At 43.0% G+C, this 20,311-nt stretch overlaps 2 protein-coding genes across 2 annotated transcripts; one reads left to right on the top strand and one right to left on the bottom strand.

Annotated features, from left to right (window-relative positions):
- Positions 1 to 3,777: 3,777 nt before the first annotated feature.
- CLDND1 (claudin domain containing 1) lies at positions 3,778 to 11,855 on the bottom strand. The gene is made up of 6 exons (XM_027878815.1): positions 11,814 to 11,855; positions 11,239 to 11,417; positions 6,906 to 7,204; positions 5,628 to 5,735; positions 5,113 to 5,250; positions 3,778 to 5,023 (listed from the first exon to the last, which is right to left on the bottom strand). Exons 3-6 carry the CDS (start codon positions 7,192 to 7,194, stop codon positions 4,803 to 4,805), a joined length of 756 nt encoding a protein of 251 aa, XP_027734616.1. The 5' UTR covers positions 7,195 to 7,204; positions 11,239 to 11,417; positions 11,814 to 11,855; the 3' UTR covers positions 3,778 to 4,802.
- Positions 11,856 to 19,224: 7,369 nt separating this feature from the next.
- Positions 19,225 to 20,307, top strand: GPR15 (G protein-coupled receptor 15; the record flags this gene model as incomplete). Its single annotated transcript, XM_027878909.1, has 1 exon — positions 19,225 to 20,307. A coding segment is annotated over exon 1 (1,044 nt), but the record flags the coding sequence as incomplete, so codon positions are not given.
- Between the last annotated feature and the right edge of the window lie 4 nt (positions 20,308 to 20,311).

Genomic DNA, 20,311 nt, shown 5'->3' with positions numbered 1-20,311 from the left:
TGTATAAAGGTTTGGCACGCATCGGTAGGCAGACACGTGCTTGCTAAGTGTTGATTTTGCATAAGCCTGTTATTGCCATATCCAGATACCTACATAGTCTTCCAGTTACAGAGTATCCACCCTTCCACTGTCATATGTCTGAACTGCAACTTGAACAAAGGCTTCATTTTGCACTCTGTAGTCCTGAAAGCTGTAGTTTAAAAACACAGGGCAATATTCTACAGCAACAGAAGAGTTAGCAGTAAAACACAAAGTTTTTATCCTTTCCTATTAGAAACCAGGTTATAAAGAAGTTCTATAGCACAAACTCTAGCTATTCCTGAGGACATGGAGGAAAAAAAAAACCACAGCTTCAAGATGTTATCCTCTCTGTTGAGACACACAATCCACTTGAGCAGGAAATAAACACAGATGGGGTGGACAATCAGCCCCAGATGTACCAATGACAAGCTGCTGACATTTCAGAATTTCCCTTTCAATAGCAGGTGCTGTATGAATACACAGCAAGGCTAGAGAGTGGGAAAGAGCTTTTCTGAAGTCATTCCCTTGAATCACTGAACAACAGCACTGCAGGAAACTGAATTCAAGTTGTTACATAACTTGGTGCCAACAGTAAGTGACAAAGAATAGAAAAAAAACCAAACAACACCCCAACAATGCAAACACCTTTCTCTAAAACCACTTCAGATCGTTTTAGATCAGGAGAGATTCATTATTACCAAAGTAAGAAAACTGCAACAGACCCGGCTGGGAAGGCCCACCTGGCCAGCACATGATCCAGAAGGAAAACTGGTTCAACAGACATAGCTGTTGCTAGGTTGATTTAGAAGGGCCTCTTGAGTCATCCAGGACTCTTTTATTACTTGCACCCTTTTTGAAGTGGCAAACTGTCCTCTTTACACAACAAAGCAACTTTTGGTGTCTGCTCTTTGCTGCTTCTTTATTAAAGTAAGGAAATGGGATGGACCATTCTCCTGTTTTCAGTGCTCTCTCCTCTACTACAAGCAAGAATGTCCTTACAACCACAATAATAAAACCACTCTTTGCAGCTTCATTGGCCAGTCCCTTCTCAGAATGATTTGGAGCAGGGGCAGAGAACAGGGAAAACATTGACTTGAGGGAAAAAATAAAGAGTCTGCTACCTAAACTAAAATCTCTCTTGCTTTGTGCAGCTTTCTGCTAGTCCTGCTTTCCCAGAGGTTTCACAGTGTCATCAGCAAAACAAACCCAAGCCTGTGAAGAAGGACAGTGTCTTATAAAGGCATGTTTGAAAGGCAAATGCAGTTTGCTCACCTTAGATTTGGGGGACAGAACTTTTACGAGCTTCTCATGAGCACAAGAGGAGAATTCACCCACTTTCTTATGTTGCCACTGTGATGGTGTTTGTGAGTGGGGAGGAAGGCACCTGTGATGAAAGAGCAGCACCTGGCTCTTGTTATGCTACTCAGTACTATGCAGGGAATTCCTGCTGGAGTCCTGGGAGCTTGCTCCCATTCAGTGCCAAGGGTCCTCAGTTCTCACATTTAATCTGACGAGATTCCTCTTCCTCTTCACTTCTCCTTTTCCATTGATATGCCTTCTCTTCACTTCCACTGGCCCATACAAGTATGTTAGAGATGTGTGCCTTTTCCTCTGTGATTACAGACACAAAAGAACATCCCTTTTTTTCATCTATTTTCATATAACTGTGTGTATCTGCCTCATGCCTATTTTCATATGACAGTGTACATCTGCCTCATCCCTATCTCCAGCACTGAACCAGTATTAGTAAACATCTCACATGGTCAGAACACAAAATACCAAGGAACACAAATCAGCCTTTGATCTCACCATTTTCTTCCACAGTTGGAGCACTTGTGTCTGCATTTGCACATATGTATGTGACCACAAACATATATACACAGCTCAAGATCCTCTTGAATGCAGCCTCTGAACGTGGCATGAGGCTCTGATAGTGTGAAGACGCTGTGCCATTGGGTCAAGACCCCTCATTATCTGTTAGTGTGCCTAATCATCTTTTTACAGAATCACTCCATCCTCAGTATCTCCTCTGACATCTCCTCTGTTGTTCTGTCCTCCAACACCGACTAGTGGACCCAAGCCAACAGTCCAAGCACTCTTCTTGCTCCCTTTACATCTTGAGCAAAGCACATGGATACAAAGGAAGATAGTGATACACAGATCCACCATGCCAGACATCAGACCAGCCCCCCTTTCAATGTGAAATGTGCCTCTCACCAAGATCCTCTCTAATGAAGAAATCTTTACACAAGAGTGAAGCAGAAAAAAACTCATCAAACTTGAAAGGTGACCCTCATTTTAGTTCAAATGGTCCAAATTAAGGCTCAATTAAAGTTTTTTTTCTTCATTTCTGGGCAGAGAAAACCAGAAACATTTATCTTAGGCACAGATACAAGAAAGCAATCTTGGTTTTGCTGATACTTAAAATGATCAAGAAAGCACTGACAGCATCTCTAACATTCCCTTTTCTCCCCATAATAATCCTTCTTTTGGAAACAAGAAAGTTAACATTTGAAAACTGAGATTTACACTTCAGAAAAATAAGCATCTGATACAAGGAGAGAGAGTGAGGGCACAGGATTCCCATAGCTCAGATCAATATCACACGATACGATTATTCTGCCAGCTCCTGAAAAAAAGACAAAACCCCACAAACTGTATTAGATAAAAACACCAGCAGTGTTTCCTCTCCAACTGCAGAATAACAACTCCAGTCCCTTTGACCCAAGCTGAGGTTTGCGTGCCCTAGTAATTCTGGCATAAGGAACACAAGCAGTTAGGCCTTATCTAAGTCAAGAGATAATTACACTGAAAAAGCACCGTATCAGTACAGATCAGCAGCACAGATTTTCATTTACTCTCAGTTACAGCACAAAAGTATCTCATCCCCTCTCACACTGTTACACCTGGCTCAGACATGGCAGAGAGGGAAAGAAGCTGCTTAAGAAGCTAAAGTGAAAAATTACTCCAAACCAGGAGAAAGAGGATTATCTTGAATGGCCTGCCATTTTCAGTTATCTTGGTTTTCAACATCATCCTTGTTTTACTTTGTAAAGATTCCAATGGTGATAACAAAAGAAGTAGGTTGATCCCTATCACACACTTCAGAAAAAAAAAAGAAAAAAAAGAAATGATACAAGCAGATATACCTGATCTTCAAAGAAATCATGACAAGGGCTGTATGCTGACCCAGCAAACACAGCCTGGGTAGAAACACCTACTGGGAAAAGAAGAAAAAAGGCACAAAACAAAATAGAAAAGGAGCCGTGAGATAAAAATGCCTGTACCTGTGTCACTGCCATCGAAGTGTCTCACAGAATCCTTGCCATCACAGATTTACTCATTTTGTCAGGATTTATTTCTCCTAACACATAGTTCTTATATTAAGCATGGAGTAAGGAAACGAGGAGAGTTAAGGCCCTAGAATTAAACAGTTTAGTCTTGGAATACTGCTTTCTAGATATGACGTCACCCAGTCTGGCTAGAGTTGCAGTAATTTAGAAGAAATACCTGCAGTTGTGAACTAATTAGAATTTATGGGGTATTGTGCCCCCCCAGTGATGAGCAGGAGAAAATTTAAAATTAACAGGAGCCCAAGAATTTAATTAAAAAAACCCAATCTAATATAGTGACATATCCCTTAAAAGAGAGAGTTAGCTACACATTGGCTTTACTTTCCCCAGGCAAAATTCACTTTAGATCATTCCCTACCCTCCCATTAGATTCATGCAACGCTGAAAATTTCTGATTTTTTAGTTTTTATTATTTCATTTAAACATTAGGTTTGGGGCAAGATGGGAAAAGAGCAGCACCTTTTAAAAAAAACCTGTTGTGTGTTATATAGGACAAACAGGTGAGATTTAAAAAAAGTTAAGTTTATATATGTACATATACACACATACACTAAACCAAATTAAAACCAAAAAAACTCGTGAGGGGGTCGTCTTCAACAGGAGAGAAGAAAGCCTTATTTCACAGCAAGCAAAAGCACCACAAGTTAAGATTAGAGTGCACAGTCACACGTAGTGCAGATACCAAACTAGCCTGGGTCCTGGAAGCAGTGTGGCTAGAGCAGCACAGAGCTCCACGAGGGCCATCTTATCCCACTCCTTGGCAGAAGCAAGTGCTGAGCCTGCCCTCAGTAGGGTGTGCTGTGCAGGCACTCCCACAGCTGGCTGCTCTGCCTCCATCAGTTTTGGCAGAGGCCACAAGACGTAGCAAACCAGTGAGAACAGGAGACCCAGAGCTAAGCTACAGACTGACTGAGCTACAGTATTTCCATAACGGAAGTTTCCGAGTACCCCCATTTCTCTTAGGTGCTCCCTTGTAGGTTCTGCCTGCTTGAGTCACACTGCAGACAGCTCCTGATTATTTATCATTTGTGCACTGAGGTGCCCATTCTTGCCCACCTGCACTTTTTCCTATTTCTCTTTCACCCCACAACATCACTTCTATTTCCTCCAGGCTGACAGGGTAATAAAATTAGGAAGGGGCATGTACACCTAACTAAGGGGAATTGTCAACAACCAAATGAAGCTTAAAAAATAATAACAATTCTTAAAAAAACCCAATTAAAAAACCTGTTCAAGTTCTGCAGACTTCTGGCAGAGTTTGGTCATTTAGCCCAGAGGTCTTTTGTCTTCAGGGACCGCAGGCTAAATTGTCTCCACTGGCAAGAAGCATGCAGTACATGATAAAATTCTGACTAACAGAAAAAAGTAGTACGGGGTTGGGAGGAGAGGAGGCTCTAACATGGAAACCCCAAAGCGCGGCAGCAGCACTTATGCTACCCGGTACGCTTTCAAGAGGGTGAACTCCTTCCTGTTGGTGCGAGCTGCCCAGATGAAAAGAGCAGCTGCCATGAACTGCAAAGGCGCCGACACACAGGCGAGGCAGAAGGACCAGCCAAATTCACCCCTCACGTCATCAGGCAGAGGCAACTTCTTGTGGAGCAGCTCAATCCCAGCTACGTAGCAGCCAACGAGGCCCAGCGTACAGAGCCCTGGGGAAGGAAGCGGCAAAGCACAGTGAGCTCACCCCTGCAGTGCTCTGGTGGGCACAGTGATGGGAGGAGGATGGCAGGACACCTACCTGCTAGGAAATGCAGGACTCCAGTGGCAATGGCTGGGTAAAGGCTGCGACAGGCACAGGCACAGAGCCCAATTAGAGCCCCAAAGCACATGAGGCCGATGCTGACAAAGGGCAGGAGAAACTGCAGTCGCCAGAGATCTGAAAGAAACACACAAAACAAGTTTTCTGAAGATGTGCTAGAAACTGTCTTCTCCCATCATCTTACATTACCTTCTACCCATGCTGCTTCTTCTTCACCAGATATTCTACATTCATAGCTAAAAAGGACCAAAGGCTCCACTGAAGTAAGAAGGAACTTAATTTGTTAACTCTCAAATTCCTGTACTGCATTCATGGGCAAAGTCTTTGCCAACACATCTACATTTTCCTTTTAAACTCTGATCTACTGCTTGTGCTACTGTAAAAATAAATGCAGAGCAAGACACAACAGCTTTCCTTACTAGTGACTGTATTTAAGAAACATCCTTTTTTTTTTAATCCTACTTGTTTATCTGCCAGAAGTGAAAGACACTTACAAGTCCGATTCAAATCTGTGCCACTATTGTGATTTCCAGGCTCAATGTACTTTTCCATAAACTGATCAGAGAGGGAAAAACTGATGCAGTTTGTAGTCATGTCGTTTTCTGGGAGGGAAAAAAAGAAACAGTTACCATTAGGTGTCTTCCTTTCCCTCTCCCCTCTCCTTTCAAATCCTCATTTCCCAATCATTTGATCTGGGAAGCTCTTGAAGAGTTCCACTAAGAGAAAAAAATTATGTCTCAAAACAGATATGTAGATGCCTCACTATGATGTAGTTAGCATTCAAACATGCAGAATCTTCAGGCTTACCTGGGTTATCCACAGAACCGTTCCGTGCTTGACAGACTGAGAAAGAAATGTGGCATATGATGCTCACCTACGCTGCCACATATTCTTGTGCTCAGTGTCCCTTAAATAAGCTGTGCTTATCTCCATGTGCAGAATGTAGTCTTGTACTAAACATTTAATTCAAAAATGGGATAGAAAGAACTATTTAAAGAACAGGAAATATTTACTTCCTTACACTAAGTTTCTCTCTTTTTATGCCTCAGTTAGATTTTAAATATACTATTGAGCAGAGCTGGTTTAAATGTCTTCCAAAATAAGTATTTTCATCAGAGGAAAAAAAAAAAAGAATTTCATGTTTTTCCTTTAGAAAATGTAGTCAAAGGTACGTTTTGAAGAGGGTTCAAAATGAAGGGCTTCACACGCACACAATAAGTATAAAAAATCTACTTTGAAGCAACTAAAATAATTGTTTACCACACCTATTTTCCCCTAACCATTGTGAAAAATATTACTACTATTTCAGTCTATATCCATTCATATCCAAAATGTGCTGATGCGATGGTAGGATATTTGTGACACACAAACAAAGTAAATGACTAGCTAAAAGGAGTGAGTTCCTTTTTGACAAAGTAGTATCTTTATTCCATTGCTGGATCCCAGGATCTGTCCTAAAAAGACAGTGACTGATAAAGCAACTGTAACTGTATCCCCAGCTGGAGAGCTGATGCAAAATAAAAAAACAAGCTGTGTAAAACTAAATTTAGATCAAGTATCATGTGTCAAATCCAGAATCTGCAGTGCTGACAGCCACAGACCATCCTACCTGCTGCTTCTTTAAAAATCTGGATTGCCTTTATTAAACAAACAAACAAACCCTAAGTTAGAAATAACCCTTCCAGAGTAACAAAGTGGCATGAATACATTCTGAGGAAGTTAGCACATACCACCCCACGCAAGCTAGGAAGTGCTAATTGCTCTGGAGATACCTGGTGGGCTGTACCAGTGGGAGTTTTTGGGTACAGTGATACACCTCCGCCACAGTCCAACCGTGCCGTTGCACCGGAAGAGCGCATCTGTGTAGGTCTTCTCATCTGCCTCTTTGCTGAAAAACTCCTCCCAGATGCTTCTACCAGCTTCACTAACATTCTCAGCTGGGGACAGGGTGTGGTACTCGTACCAGAAGTCGGTGCCAATGGAAGCTGCCATGTAGATGGTGGAGATGAGGCTGAGCACACAGGCGATCACCAGTGCTGTGGCAAACCGGTTATCCATCATGGCGCCCTTCCTGCGGCACGGGAAGAGAGGAACAAGTGAGCAGCTCTTCGGATGGCACATATAAAGCGACCTTAGCAGGGTCAAACTCATCACATCATCCCTCTTTTATGCAATGTCCTGTAAGGATAGCCATGTCTTCCTCTTCCAACATGCTGGAATCAAAGGAACCCTGAGCAAATCTACAGTACTGGCCAGCACACATTGGATCTGTGAGTCCAAAGTATGGATAATATCCCAGGGAGTGTGCTCTCCCAGCCACACTGCACTAGCGGCTCTCTCTGAAAGAGCAACTGACAGAGCAACACCAACTCTGTCCCCAAAGCAGACGGCACAGCTCGCTGCCATTTGTGATCCTGATTGTAAGGAACGTCAGAGAATCCATCCACGGTGTCCAGGCAGAAGACTTATCTTTCCTTAGGCGATTACCAAGGGTAAAAGTTATTTTTAGCCTGCCACCCCATACGGCTTTCACAGCTTGTGTTTACAGCAAAGATAAGAACCACAGGCATGCCAAAAAAGCTCTTCCAGACTGCTCACTAAAGCCAGCCATGCCAAAGTGCTGGAATGCCTTTAGGGAAGCAGAAAAACACATCTAGGGACTAGAGACAGAACGTGAAGGAAGCACTGAAAGACAAATTTGAATTTATGGTAAATGGTGCACTAATGCCACAATACATATTTGTGATATTTCTGAAGAACAGCAATGCAGGAGGGTGCCCTGCTCCACGGGAACAAGGTGATAGAACTGAAAGACCTCCATACGCTCCCACAAGGACTTTGCTCTGCCTCCCTCTATTAGGGATCATTTACGCCCTCCTTTGCAGGGTTGTGTTCACAAATGGCATAGATTCGGGGTGAAAGGAGGCATGGGAAAATACAAATACCACACACTTATGACAATATTGTGATTTCAATGAGCAAGTGATTGGTAACACATAAAATGTTTTGTGGATAGTGCAGTGCGCCAGAGGACTCCTCTCAGATGCCTGTTGTTCTCATGCATTTTCTGTGCTTGATTAAATTTATGGATTACTATGAATCAGGCTTGATGCACTAGCCAGAAGGAAAAAAAAAAAATCAATGGAAGCTAACTCGGCAGCTAGGCCAGCAGCAGGAGCTACTATCTAATCAGCTCTTGTCCACTGCTTGCTCTACCTCCCTTCTCCCACGTACTTTGATCAAAATATTTTGGTCTAGTTTCTTTGCAAATGAATGAACCGCAACTGGAAACAGCAAGTGCCTTAAAACTCAACATTCACAAGGAAAGACACCAGTGCTCAAGTCAGACCTACCAGTAAGAAATTCTGAACTAAGAAACAAGGTGCGAATTAAAGCGGGGAGTTTCAAAGGCATCGATGTTTGCTGTCAACAATACCATTCTTATTTTTTTCCCTTCCATCTGCTCCTCTATTTATCTGAAACTGGCTAACAAGGAGGAGAAATTACACGTACCCATGTCATTCCCTATGCTTCATTTCCATATTAAATGAGGTACACTCTTTGTAATATCCATCCTTGAACTGCATCCTTAGCAATAAGCACGAATAGAACTAATTTTTGGTGAACTGACAAGAAGCACCCATTTAAAATACTGCAAAGTTTGCATACCACAACTGCACTTAAGTAATAATCCACAAGCTGTGAACTTTTATAACCTAACTTAAATACTGAGAGGGAGAATACATCATATCCAGGCTTATTTATCTAGAAAACATACAGTCAAGCCCACACTTGGAATCAAATTCTCTGTGCAGTGTTTAATTCCTGGTTATGTACTTCCATTCCCTTTTGATATCCCAGCACGTAGCTCAAGGTACACAGGGCGTGGGGTAAGCAGGACAGGGAGAGAGCACCATGCTGTGTAGCTCTGGCCTCACCATTCACCCCCACTGAATTCACTGAGGCATCCCCTCCCCTTCACAAACTTCTCATGAAGCAAACAGGCCATGTGGCACCTCCAGGGCCAAAGCTCCTGCCCAGCTGAGCTCAGAGCTGAGCAGATTCTCCAGGAACCCACTCTCACAGCAAGCAGAAGAACAGGCTGGCGAGCAGGCTAATCTGGATTTTCCACTATATGGCAGTCATATTCACTGCAAGAGGGAACCTCTGCAACAGACTCCTCTCTTCAGAAAGGGCTCTGTCTGTGTGGAAGGATCACAAGAACCTACAAGCTCCATCCTCAGAGTGCTGTCTAACAAAAAAGAACGTAAGCAGGACATTATTGGGCCACTGATCTGCTGTAACTGCCTCTCAATATAAACGTTTATAATAACAAATGCTCAATAAATGCTTATTATAACAAAGCCCTATCAACTTTGTGCCTAACATACAGAAAGAAAACTGACTCAAAAATCTTACTTTCAGATACAAACCCCCGCTGCCAGGTGCAGAACACCGGTGCTGGAAATGCCCCTATCAGACCACCACTAAAACACAACCTCACCCTTCTGACCAGCCTCCTGTGTGCTGCCATACTGCGGACTTGGCAGGGCCGATGCCAGTTGGCAACCAGGAACAGATCATAAGCAAAATGAAGGGGTAATCACCAAACAGTAAATTAAAGCACTGCCCAGTGTTCACTATCCACTTGGTAAAAGGGATGTGGCAATCCACTGACGTTCAATCCCTGTAATGTAACTCCAGGCATAGGTAGAGAGCAGGTAATGGGGCTACAGACCCCAAAACCTAGCGTGTGGCTCCGTGTGGCATTTGTCCCAAAAAACACACATGGATTTTCAGTATGGACAAGACAGTGCAAAGGCACGAGCACACCCCCAATTCCTTACAACAAAGGTCCCCTCAATGCTTCTGCCTGACACTTCAACTGCTTACAGAAAAGATTAAGAACTCCACAACACTTTAGGCAAATTCTGAACTAGTTTTTCCTGCCACAGTGTAGTAGACTTGACTACCCTGCCCATTCACTTTGTATATCCAATGCATCTTCAGCTACTGCAGACGCATTCCCACCTAAACAAGGTGTCCTTTCAAAAGGCAGAACCCTCCGCCCAGCCCCAGGCAGGGCTCAATGGCAGTAGCAAAGCATTGCCAGTAAGAAATAGTTACCGGACACGACCCTGAAGAAAGACATTGCACGTTTACAGGATTATGCCACACTTTGCAAATGCTCTGTACAGAACAACGTGTAGGAGGTGCTTCAGAATAAACCTGGTTACGAAAAAGTAACATTACTATTGCCAAAGATGACATGAATTATAAAGGCATAAAGACTGACTACAAATAAAAATATTTTGTCTTTACAGGCCGTCAGCAAGACTCTTCATTATTTTACAGGAGGTTTGTTCATATAGCACTGCCAGCACATTTTACTCTAACAGCAGAAGCTATTTCGAACAAGTCACGGCTGCAACTGAGCTATGCAAGGAACCTAAGACAACACAAGGCAGTTGTAAACAGTCAGGAGCGCTTCCCATGATATTGTAACTATTCAAGAAGCAAGACGTAAAAATTGTAAAGCACCACCTCACAAAGAGAAGGCAAAGGCCAAACTGGCAGCAACATTCAAAGGAATGACTGTGGATGCACGCACGTCGGGGGGGGGGGGGGGGGGGGGGGGGGGGGGGGGGGGGGGGGGGGGGAAGGAAACAAAGGGGGCAAGTCAGTAGAGCTGAAAGAGAAAAAACATGGAACAGAACAAAAACAAGTGTGCTGGCAAAAAATCAACTTAAAGCTGAAGAATAGACAGCCTTTGTAAGAAGTTACTGTACCATGGCAGAAGGGAATACAAAAACATGACGATTTTTATCTTGTTGCTACGGTCACTTCTTTCAGCCAACAGTGGGCTACCACATTTAAAAAACTCTTGTTAGGTGACATCACCAAGGAGAGAGGCTGCATTCACTGGCTTTCACTCAGGAAACATGCTTGCAATCGGACTGCTCTTTGGGAAAAGGGATTAGGGAGAAGGCCTACGAGAAGGTGTTAATGTGGTGAGAGGGCTGGCAACAGCACCGAACGGGATCATCCTTTTAATATTTAGAGCAACGGAAGGTTAGGAAAGATTGCTACCAAATACTTTTTTACCTTCGGCGGTCCTCAGGAGTCCCTCAGGACACACAGCTCGAATGATTCCCGGTCGCTTCAGAGGCACAGCGTTGTCTGTATCCTGTGGCCAGTGGAGAGCACGAAACGCAAACTCCCCTTCTGCCCCGACTGTGCCATTCATTCAGCTCCTTCCACGCCACCAGCTCACAACAAGTGATCTAGAAGCAGAGAGGAAACCGAATGGTTGGAGACAATCATTTAACTCCGAAATTACTTCACGGATATCTCCCAGTGCTATTACAGGAATAAATACGAAGGGGAGGGAAAAATGACTTGCAAAGCCCTTAGCGTTTTTCAGCACCTGCCGCACCAGGGCCAGCCCAGACCAGCACCGTGGGCCGGGCCAGCCGGGCATCTCCACCGGGCGCGACCACCCCCGGGGGCTCGGGCCTCGCAGGCGACAGCCCCGAGCGGGGGGAAGGCGGCAGGCGCCGGCTGGCAGCCAACGCCAGGGAAGCGCCCCGATCCCCGACCCCTCTGCCCGGCACCCACCGCCGGGAACAGCCCCGCTCCCGGTACCCACCGCCGGGAACAGCCCCGCTCCCGGTACCCACCGCCTGCCGCCGCCGCCGCCTCGCACCCCGGCCCGGCCCCGCTTCCGCCCGCCGCGCCCGCCCGCGCGGGGCACCCTGGGCCATGTAGTTCTGCCGCCCCCTTCCGGAGGAGTCGGGCGGCGGCTCCACCGCCTCCCCGGGCACCCCCTTCCCACGTCCAGCCCCCTTTTCCTTGGAGAAGTTCCTCCCCGTGTCCGTCCTAAACCTCTCCTGGCGCAGCCCGGGGCTGTGTCTTCTTGTTCTGTCGCTAGTTACCTGGGAGAAGATGCCGACCCCCACCTGGCTACAACCTCCTTTCTATTTATTTCTATTTTGCTTGAGTGCTTGTAAAAAAAGGAATGACTTGGGAAAACACTAATGTAAAGGAAAAACAAAAATCAGTAGAAATTGCAAAAATTTGTCAACACTGGCTCCACACCCCAAACTGGACATTTCCCTGGTACATGAACCCACTCGAATTACAAGAGGACTCTTAAAAGTGGTTAACAACTCCCCTGGCTGAGAGATCACCCCACCCAGTTTTGATTTTACAAACCACCAAAGTAACAAACAAATACTCGGGAAAAACAGAAATATACAGTTCATGCCACTGAGAACCTTCTGGGGAATTATCCCGATCAACTCCTCTACCAGAACAGCGAGGACGCATTTTTGCAGCAACGTAAGAAGCTAGGATGGCAAAGGTGAAAGCAAGGATAGAAGAAACTTCTCTGACTTGGTGCAAAAAAAGATTTTTTAATTAGGAAAAACGTACTAGAAGTAATGCTATGCTAAAGAAACCTCTGTCTATACACCCTACCTTTCCAGACCAAGGAACTGTCTCATCAAAACTTCATAATGTAACTGTCTGCAATGATGTATTTTGGGGTCTGACTGGGGTTTATTCTAGACTCTAAATTCTTACCATCTTTATCGAGGGCCTGGAAGAAAGCAGAGCATTGTTGATAAACCTCACAGATGACACAAGGCCTGAGGGAAGGGTAAATAATGATATGGAGAGGGCACTGGTACAGGGTGACCTGATCATTTCACAGCTGGGGCAAGCAAACATGCATTTCAATAAGGTCATCGATGAGCTCATTAATTTAAAAGCAAAGACTGGAGACTCACTGACATGAGACTTTATCCTGGGAAGCACAAAATGAACAGGAAAAATGCTGGTGAATTACCAACTGCCAAGATGGTGCTGTGGCCAAAAAAACCCTCAACTTTCCTGCAAACTCAGATATATAAACTGAGAAATAACAGGGAGGAAAGAAGTTTATCACATCTGGAGATGCTGTTAGGTGCTGAAATAGCCTGTCTAGTTTTGATGTGTTGAGATAAACCTAATAAGGTATTGGAAAATCACTGAACAATTAGAAAACCTCTCTCAATAAAATATATCACAGGTCAGTCAATTTAATTTATAGAAGAAGAGTTTATTTAAGGAGTTAATATATTGAACTAAGGAGTTGTAACACCATAAAATACATGTAATGGGAATAGGGAACAGAAAAATTAGTAAAAGTTCTTTCTGTATACCTGGCAAAATGATCAGAAGCTGATCAGTTGAAGCTAGAAAATGTTAAAAGGAAAAAACAAAATTTGTCTGTATTCTGAGTCATAGGATAAGTAGAATTGGAACTGTAAATCGTCACAAATTATCTAACATTTAGATATAAGTTTTTCTCCTAAATGTCTATAGGTTTTTCTCCTAAAAGATCTAATTTTGTAAAAATGAGAATCAATTCTGGAAAATTTTGTAGCCATTGCTATTTTCATTATTACACTTCAGTGGCCTCTTCTTTTTCACAATTTGCACTGATCAATATGAAGTGTGCAGCTGCTCAAAAGCATCCAGAGGGAAGAGATGTGTTTTCATTTTCATTTTATTTATTTAAATTCAAATACTCCCACCAGTTTTCACTTGGATTTTTTTTTTCCTGGAAAAATACCCTCCCATATAGTATGAGTAACCAAATAAAACCATTACAAATGAATGCACAGGCTCATTCCTTGTCAACAACAATCTTTTCTCCTTTTTTTTCACACCACTTCAGTCTGCCTCAGCAGAACCACTGATTGATCAGTTTAGTTACAGAACAGGATGATTTGGGAAGGTTTTAAAACTAAAAGTTTGTTTTACTCTGCAGAAACAGTGCCATTTGCACAGGAAAGCATGAAAGAAATAATGCCGAGGGTTACAGCTTAAATGTTGTTCCTGCTTTTTGTAAAAGTGAAGTTTCTTCAATAGCAGACCTGGATCATGTGCATTAGTAAGTTCTCAGGCAGAGACAGTTTAACATCAGAGTGCTGCAAACAACACAAACAAACTCCCAGTATGTTGGAAAAAAAAAAAAAGGTTCAGTACAAAATTTTTGCCATTTGACTTCTCACAGTCTAAGGAAATAAGCAAGTATTTGAAGGAGGTGGCACCATCTGTATTAAATGAAGCTGATATAGAATGAGAAGATAAAAAACCCCTTCATATATCACATTCACTTCAGGAGTTATCAATTCAGATCTGAAAAAGGTGTTCAAAAGTCTGTCTTTTTTCCAATACTACTCATTAATTTATTAGATATTGCCTCTCCCAACAAGTGTTCTCTTTTTAATAACAAAAAGGGCACTTTTAGTTTTAGTGTTTAAGGCACCATCTATGAACATTTCACATAGCCAGAGGGAGCAGAAAATCCCATGGATTCGTCTCAGACCTCCTTACACAGTTTTGTCTGTTTCATTTCTGCCTTCTTTGTTTTTCCTACTGTGGCACAGAACACAATAGGATAAGAAAACGCTACTGTAATTATAATTTTCACAGAGAGAAGACCTTCTAGATGTTCTCCTTCCAAATACCATGAATAGCACTGGTGCACTGTAATTATACTCATTCGTCCTTTATGTCCATGGTCTCCAAACCTTTTTATCATGCACCCCATCAGTAAAAACTTTGTGAGCAGGCACCCCTCTAATGTATAAATTTTTTTAGAATTATACAAATGTACTACTATACCAATAGATTATGTACCCTATAAAACATATACAAAAATATAAATTAAAAAAGGATGAGATAATAAATATTCAAAAATTAGGTGTACAGAAAAAATCTTCTTCCTGCAGTACATTCTGTAGACCACTACTCTCAGCATGGAACTATTTCAGCCTATCCCAATGCATTGTCCTGAATTGGTTCCACCCTCTCCTCTTTGTCGAGGGTTGAAACTTCAGTTGGTTGTCATTCACTGGTCACCTGCCTTCAAATAGTTATAGCACAGTAGGGCAGTTTCAGCCAATTTAGTGTGGGGTTTGGATTGTTTTTAAATTAGGTCTGCAAATCTCTGTTTCTTACATATTTTTGAAGCACAATCATTTAGAAACTATTACACTTTCTTTTACAGCCAAATGAACCTCTGTCCTTCTCAGCATTTATCATCATTAATAATTTACAGATACACAGCTTATTTTATCTAGATGCCTGTGCTTGTATAAAAGGCCATGTACGAGCTGGAATAAGACCACATTTAAATTATCAGTAAAACCGAGAATGTAAAAGAAAGAAAAAAGAAACCACAAAAAACAAACTCGCACCTCACTACCTGAAATGCTTCAATTGCAGAAATTTGTAAGGGGGAGGTGGTGCACGTAGCAAACTAAATCAACAACCCTGCATACTTCCTGTGCTGATAGTTCTGCTCTGCAGCTCTTACGGATTTTGTCACAAAAATAAGTGGCTGCCTGCCTATAATACATTTATGTCAAGCACTACAGAACTGTGAACTACGACATGAAATCTTTTCTCGTGCTACTGTAGGAAACACCTCAGCATTTCCTACGAGGAAGATTTAAGGAATGGTACAGATACTGCCTCGACAAATTTCACAGGTGCATTTGAGAAAGGCAGGACCAGAGTAGACCAACGCTCCTTTCAAGCAGAGCTGGCCAAATGCAGGGCCATGATCACAGGAGCTCTGAATATCTGGTTTGAGAAGCTTTAGGCTCACTCTCAGGTTCAAAACTATTCAGCACTCAGCAGCTGCATTTTTTCAGAGCTGCATCAAGGGCTGGACAGGATGAGTATCCCAAATGGAAGAATGTACACCCAAGCCAAGCCAGTAGATGGTTTCTTCAGCAGAGAATTTTGTTCAGGAAAAGGGTTTACATGCATCTGGCAAAGTCTGTGAAGAAAAAAAATTCTGTGGAAATCTAGAAGAGTGAGGAGAGGATGGAGGCTTTCTCTTGATTATAAAACATCTCACCACATCTCTCGGATCTTTGCACGTTACGTGCTGAGCTTCCTGGAGAGTGTTATGAGGGGAATTTCTGTGTACTCAGTATTTTTGAGAGCTTGGCTCTACCTCAGGGAAGTGAGCTCTGGGAAGAGTAAGACTCTAGGTGATGCCCTCAGTGAATCAATATCACATAAATCCCCCACAAGATGTTCAGACTACTGATAAATACACCTGCTTCTGCTCCACTTGGATAATTACAGATTGCTTCATTATTCATGACCATGCTTTAGGTTATCACTGCAAAGCTTCTGCCCAGGTAAGGAAGTGTTACTTGTGGAATATGGCAACACACAACAACATCCACAAGTCTGTTTAGAGCATTCAAGAAATATAGAGCAAATTCAAGAGGGCAGAGTTGGTCCCTGTTGGAAAATGTTTAGTATTTAATTTTTTGTTTTAGTGAGTAAGGCTATTAAATTACAGGGAGTCAACATAGTGAGGAATCACAAAGACAAAAATGCACAGGCATGAGCCTTTATAGTTCCATTAAGCTTTTTACAGTTACTCTCTTTTTTGTTTGCTCTGGGATGGAGAGAGGAAGGGAATGAATTTCAAGGAGTAAGAAGTAGTGTGAGGTGGAGGGAAGTTTGTGCCTAATTTCTAAAGCTTGTAACTGCACGTAAGCTGTCAGAATCTAACTGCAGAGTAAAATAACATATAGGTCCATCTTTGTTAGAGAAGCAGAACTATTATACTGCAGACTGTAGGGTTCAGCTGATCTTCTACTCTAGTACTGATGGAAAGAGAATGCCTTTATTTCCCAGGGCTCCTTGAAAGAAAAAGCCTGAAACACATTCCTTGAAGCAGAAATAAGCAAAGATAACACAAAACTCACCTCCGCACTGAATCCATCAAACATAATTTCGGTAAACTGTGAGCTACTTGGACACTTTCACAAAGTCTTGTCTGAAAACTCGCTATATCTTCTGTAATCTTCAGATGGTGAGAAGATGAATTTTAGCCTGTGCTTTCTTACAGGTTTACACTTACATCTGTCACATACAAATCACAATGTCCTCAACCCAACACGATTTTAAGAGTTTTATGAATTTAGTTCAGCGTTCCCTTCTCTCTGCTTTGCCAGGGAAAGAACAAGCGGGCACACAAATCCACGCTGTAACCGACCCGTGACAAGTCTCACGGAAAAAAAAAGACTTGCAGCAGTCGTATCTGCTCACTTTCAGCACCACAGAAGAGACTTTCACATTTCCTTGAAAATAAGAATAGTCTTTTCAGGTGCAGGAGGTTACTATCCTAGAATAACAATGAGGCATTTTACAAATCCATGCAATGTTATTTTTGCTCTAATTCATGAGTGGACTAACTAAAAAAAGTCATTGCCTCCTACTTAGGAAGAGGACACAGTGATTTTTAACGTGAACCGTTATGCCCAAGTTGAGATGGCAAGATGTTTTTTAGCCTTTTCTTCCTTACAGGTTCACATTTACATCTGTGGCATACAAATCAGTAATCTAATCTGGGGTGTTTTTATACACCTTGATCCTTTTTCAGAATTCCTGGTGGCTGAATTGCCCTCACTAAGCAAATCCTTATACATTCCGTTAAAAATGGTTACTCGTCCACTAGTGCCCTACTGATAGAAAGGCAGCTGTATATAACTACATCCTTATTAGACATCAGCACATATACACAAGAGACAGTGCCCACCTAAGTATCCTTCCATCCAGCAGCCAGCTGTTTAATAACAGCTGTTTAATAACAGCTGGCTGCTTTTCCAGATGCCTGGAAGTCTACCAGGCACCTGCTGCACAGGAGCACATAACGTGAGCACTGAGAGAGTGAATCTGAGTGCATCCAGAGTGCACTGGAGGGACTAATTTGCTGCCCACACAATCTGCAGTTGTTCTTTGCCTGTGGAGACACACACAGATGCAATCTAAGTGCCCAGGGGTGGAGCCTGCACCAGTAGGCAATCTCCTCAAAGCTCTGAGAATCCTGAAGAAGTGCCTGGTCTGTGAACGTGCAGGTGGGAGGGAGAGGAAGGGGAAAATTAATTTATCTGTAGAAGAGAGGAAGGATGATGAAGACCAATAGTAGAGGTTTCAAATTAGTATGCACTGACAAATCTGTAATGAATTCAGTAGTTTAAAAAATGAGAATTTCCATTTGATTTATGCAATGCTGAAAGGGCTGTCTGTAAGGTAAGTCACAGCTGGAGCAGTACAGATACTGCAAATGAAAGATGAAGGAAATCAGAGCTCTTGAGGGGAAGTGAGCACTGTATATAAGAACAGCTCAAGAGCCATGCAGCCTGTGCAGTCAGAAGCAGAAGGAACAAACCATTGCTCTGGAGTCCAGGACTGTGGCTGATAAGGAAGTCTGTGAGGGGGATGGGAGCATCAAGTCAAGTTTCACATTGCAGAAGAATGCGTGACACTGTTCTCTAAGTTTCTAATATTCTCTAAGTTTCTAATACATTCATCCAGTTGGGTGTGGAGAGTCCATGTCTCGGGGAACTGGAGGGGCTGCAGGGCAGGAGGGGGGCACTGGCAGGGCAGCAAAGAGCCTGGGACTGATACAGAACAACTAACAACAGGGCAGAAAGGACATAGTAGTTTTAAGTGTTTCTCCTTGTATATTTTCATATGAGATAACTACTCTCAACAGAAAACAACAACCATAAATGAACAAGTAAAAAACTCCAAGCCTCAGAAAAGTTGAACTTGCCCTTACAAGCAATTGAAACAAAACGTTTTGAGTGTAGATAAAGAATGTAGCACCTGAATTCACTGTTCTCTGACTTCTTCTAAGCTGGTACAATCTCAAATCTCTGCAAGCTACCAATATCCTGTGCTAAAAAATAAAAAGTTCAGAATCTTGAAAACTACCTTCCCTCCCCCAAAAGAAAAAAAAAAGCAAAACCTGACCCGGGTTTGCTTTCACAAGCAAATGCAAAATGGAGATAGAATCAGTAAAATTAAACCTGATTTTTAAAAAAAGCTGCAAGTGTTTATTCTGAAGACAAAGTTTTGACTAATCAGAGACTCTTGTTGCTTATTTGTTGCCTACACGGCTGGTTAAAAGTATATAAATTATCTCCCCACAAAACCACTATTCTCCTCCTCCCTCCCTCCACTCCTCCCCCCTCACTCATTAAAATGTCTTTAAAGACTTTGAAGGGAAGGGCAGGGTAGCTCAGAGCCTCTCTCAGAGAGGGGATGAGAACAGCCTGGCCAGAAATGGAACTCACCCAGCTCTCATCTGTGTCTCCAACCACCTTCAGCTATGACTACTACTACGAGGACAACTGCCAGTATCAGTACCTGCAACATATGTCTACTTTCCTCCCCATCCTCTACACTGCTGTGTTCCTGGTGGGCATTGCTGGCAACTCAGTCCTGATTGTAGCCTTGATCTTCAAGCGACGGGTCCAGAGGCTGATTGACGTCTTTATCATCAACCTCGCTGCATCTGACTTCATTTTCCTCATCACGCTGCCGTTCTGGGTGGACAAGGAGGCATCGGATGGGAGCTGGAGGGTAGGATCTTTCCTCTGTAAAGCTAGTTCCTATGTCATCTCAGTCAACATGTACTGCAGCATCCTCCTCCTCACTTGTATGAGTGCTGACCGATACCTGGCTATCATGCACCCCTCTACTGCTAGACGGATCAGAACAAGATCCTATTCCAGAGCACTCTGCATCGGTGTCTGGTTGTTATCCTGCTGCTTGGGGATGCCAACCCTTTTGTCCAGAGAACTGAGGAAGCAATATGGAAAGACTTACTGCACAGACAAAGCCATGACAGAAGCCAAACAGATTTCATCGCTGACGCTTTTAATCCTGGCCTTCTTCTTCCCTCTGTTGAGTATCTTAACCTTTTACTGCTCTATCACCAAGAGACTCTGTGTGCATTATCAGAAGACTGGGAAACATGATAAGAAACTGAGAAAATCCATCAAGATCGTCTTCATTGTAGTGGCAGCTTTTGTTGTCTCCTGGGTTCCCTTCAATCTGTTCAAGCTCATGGCCATCCTTTTGGGACTCCTGAAGCAGTCTGACTGTTTTTCCAACATGGTTGCCCAACTGGGCATGCAGGTGAGCAGCCCTTTTGCTTTTGCCAATAGCTGTGCCAACCCTTTCATTTACTATTGCTTTGACAGCTACATCCGCAAAGCCATGCTCCAGTGCCTGTGCCCACGGGTGAAAATCAGCAGCAGCAGCAACAACTCTGATACTCTGGACACTCGCCTCAGCCATTCCTTAT

The sequence above is a fragment of the Empidonax traillii genome, unplaced genomic scaffold, assembly GCF_003031625.1.
Source record: "Empidonax traillii isolate 1590-97213 ecotype Southwest subspecies unplaced genomic scaffold, ASM303162v1 scaffold46:size3806547, whole genome shotgun sequence".
Taxonomy (NCBI): Eukaryota; Metazoa; Chordata; class Aves; order Passeriformes; family Tyrannidae; genus Empidonax; species Empidonax traillii.
This window is presented reverse-complemented; position numbering and strand designations above follow the sequence as displayed.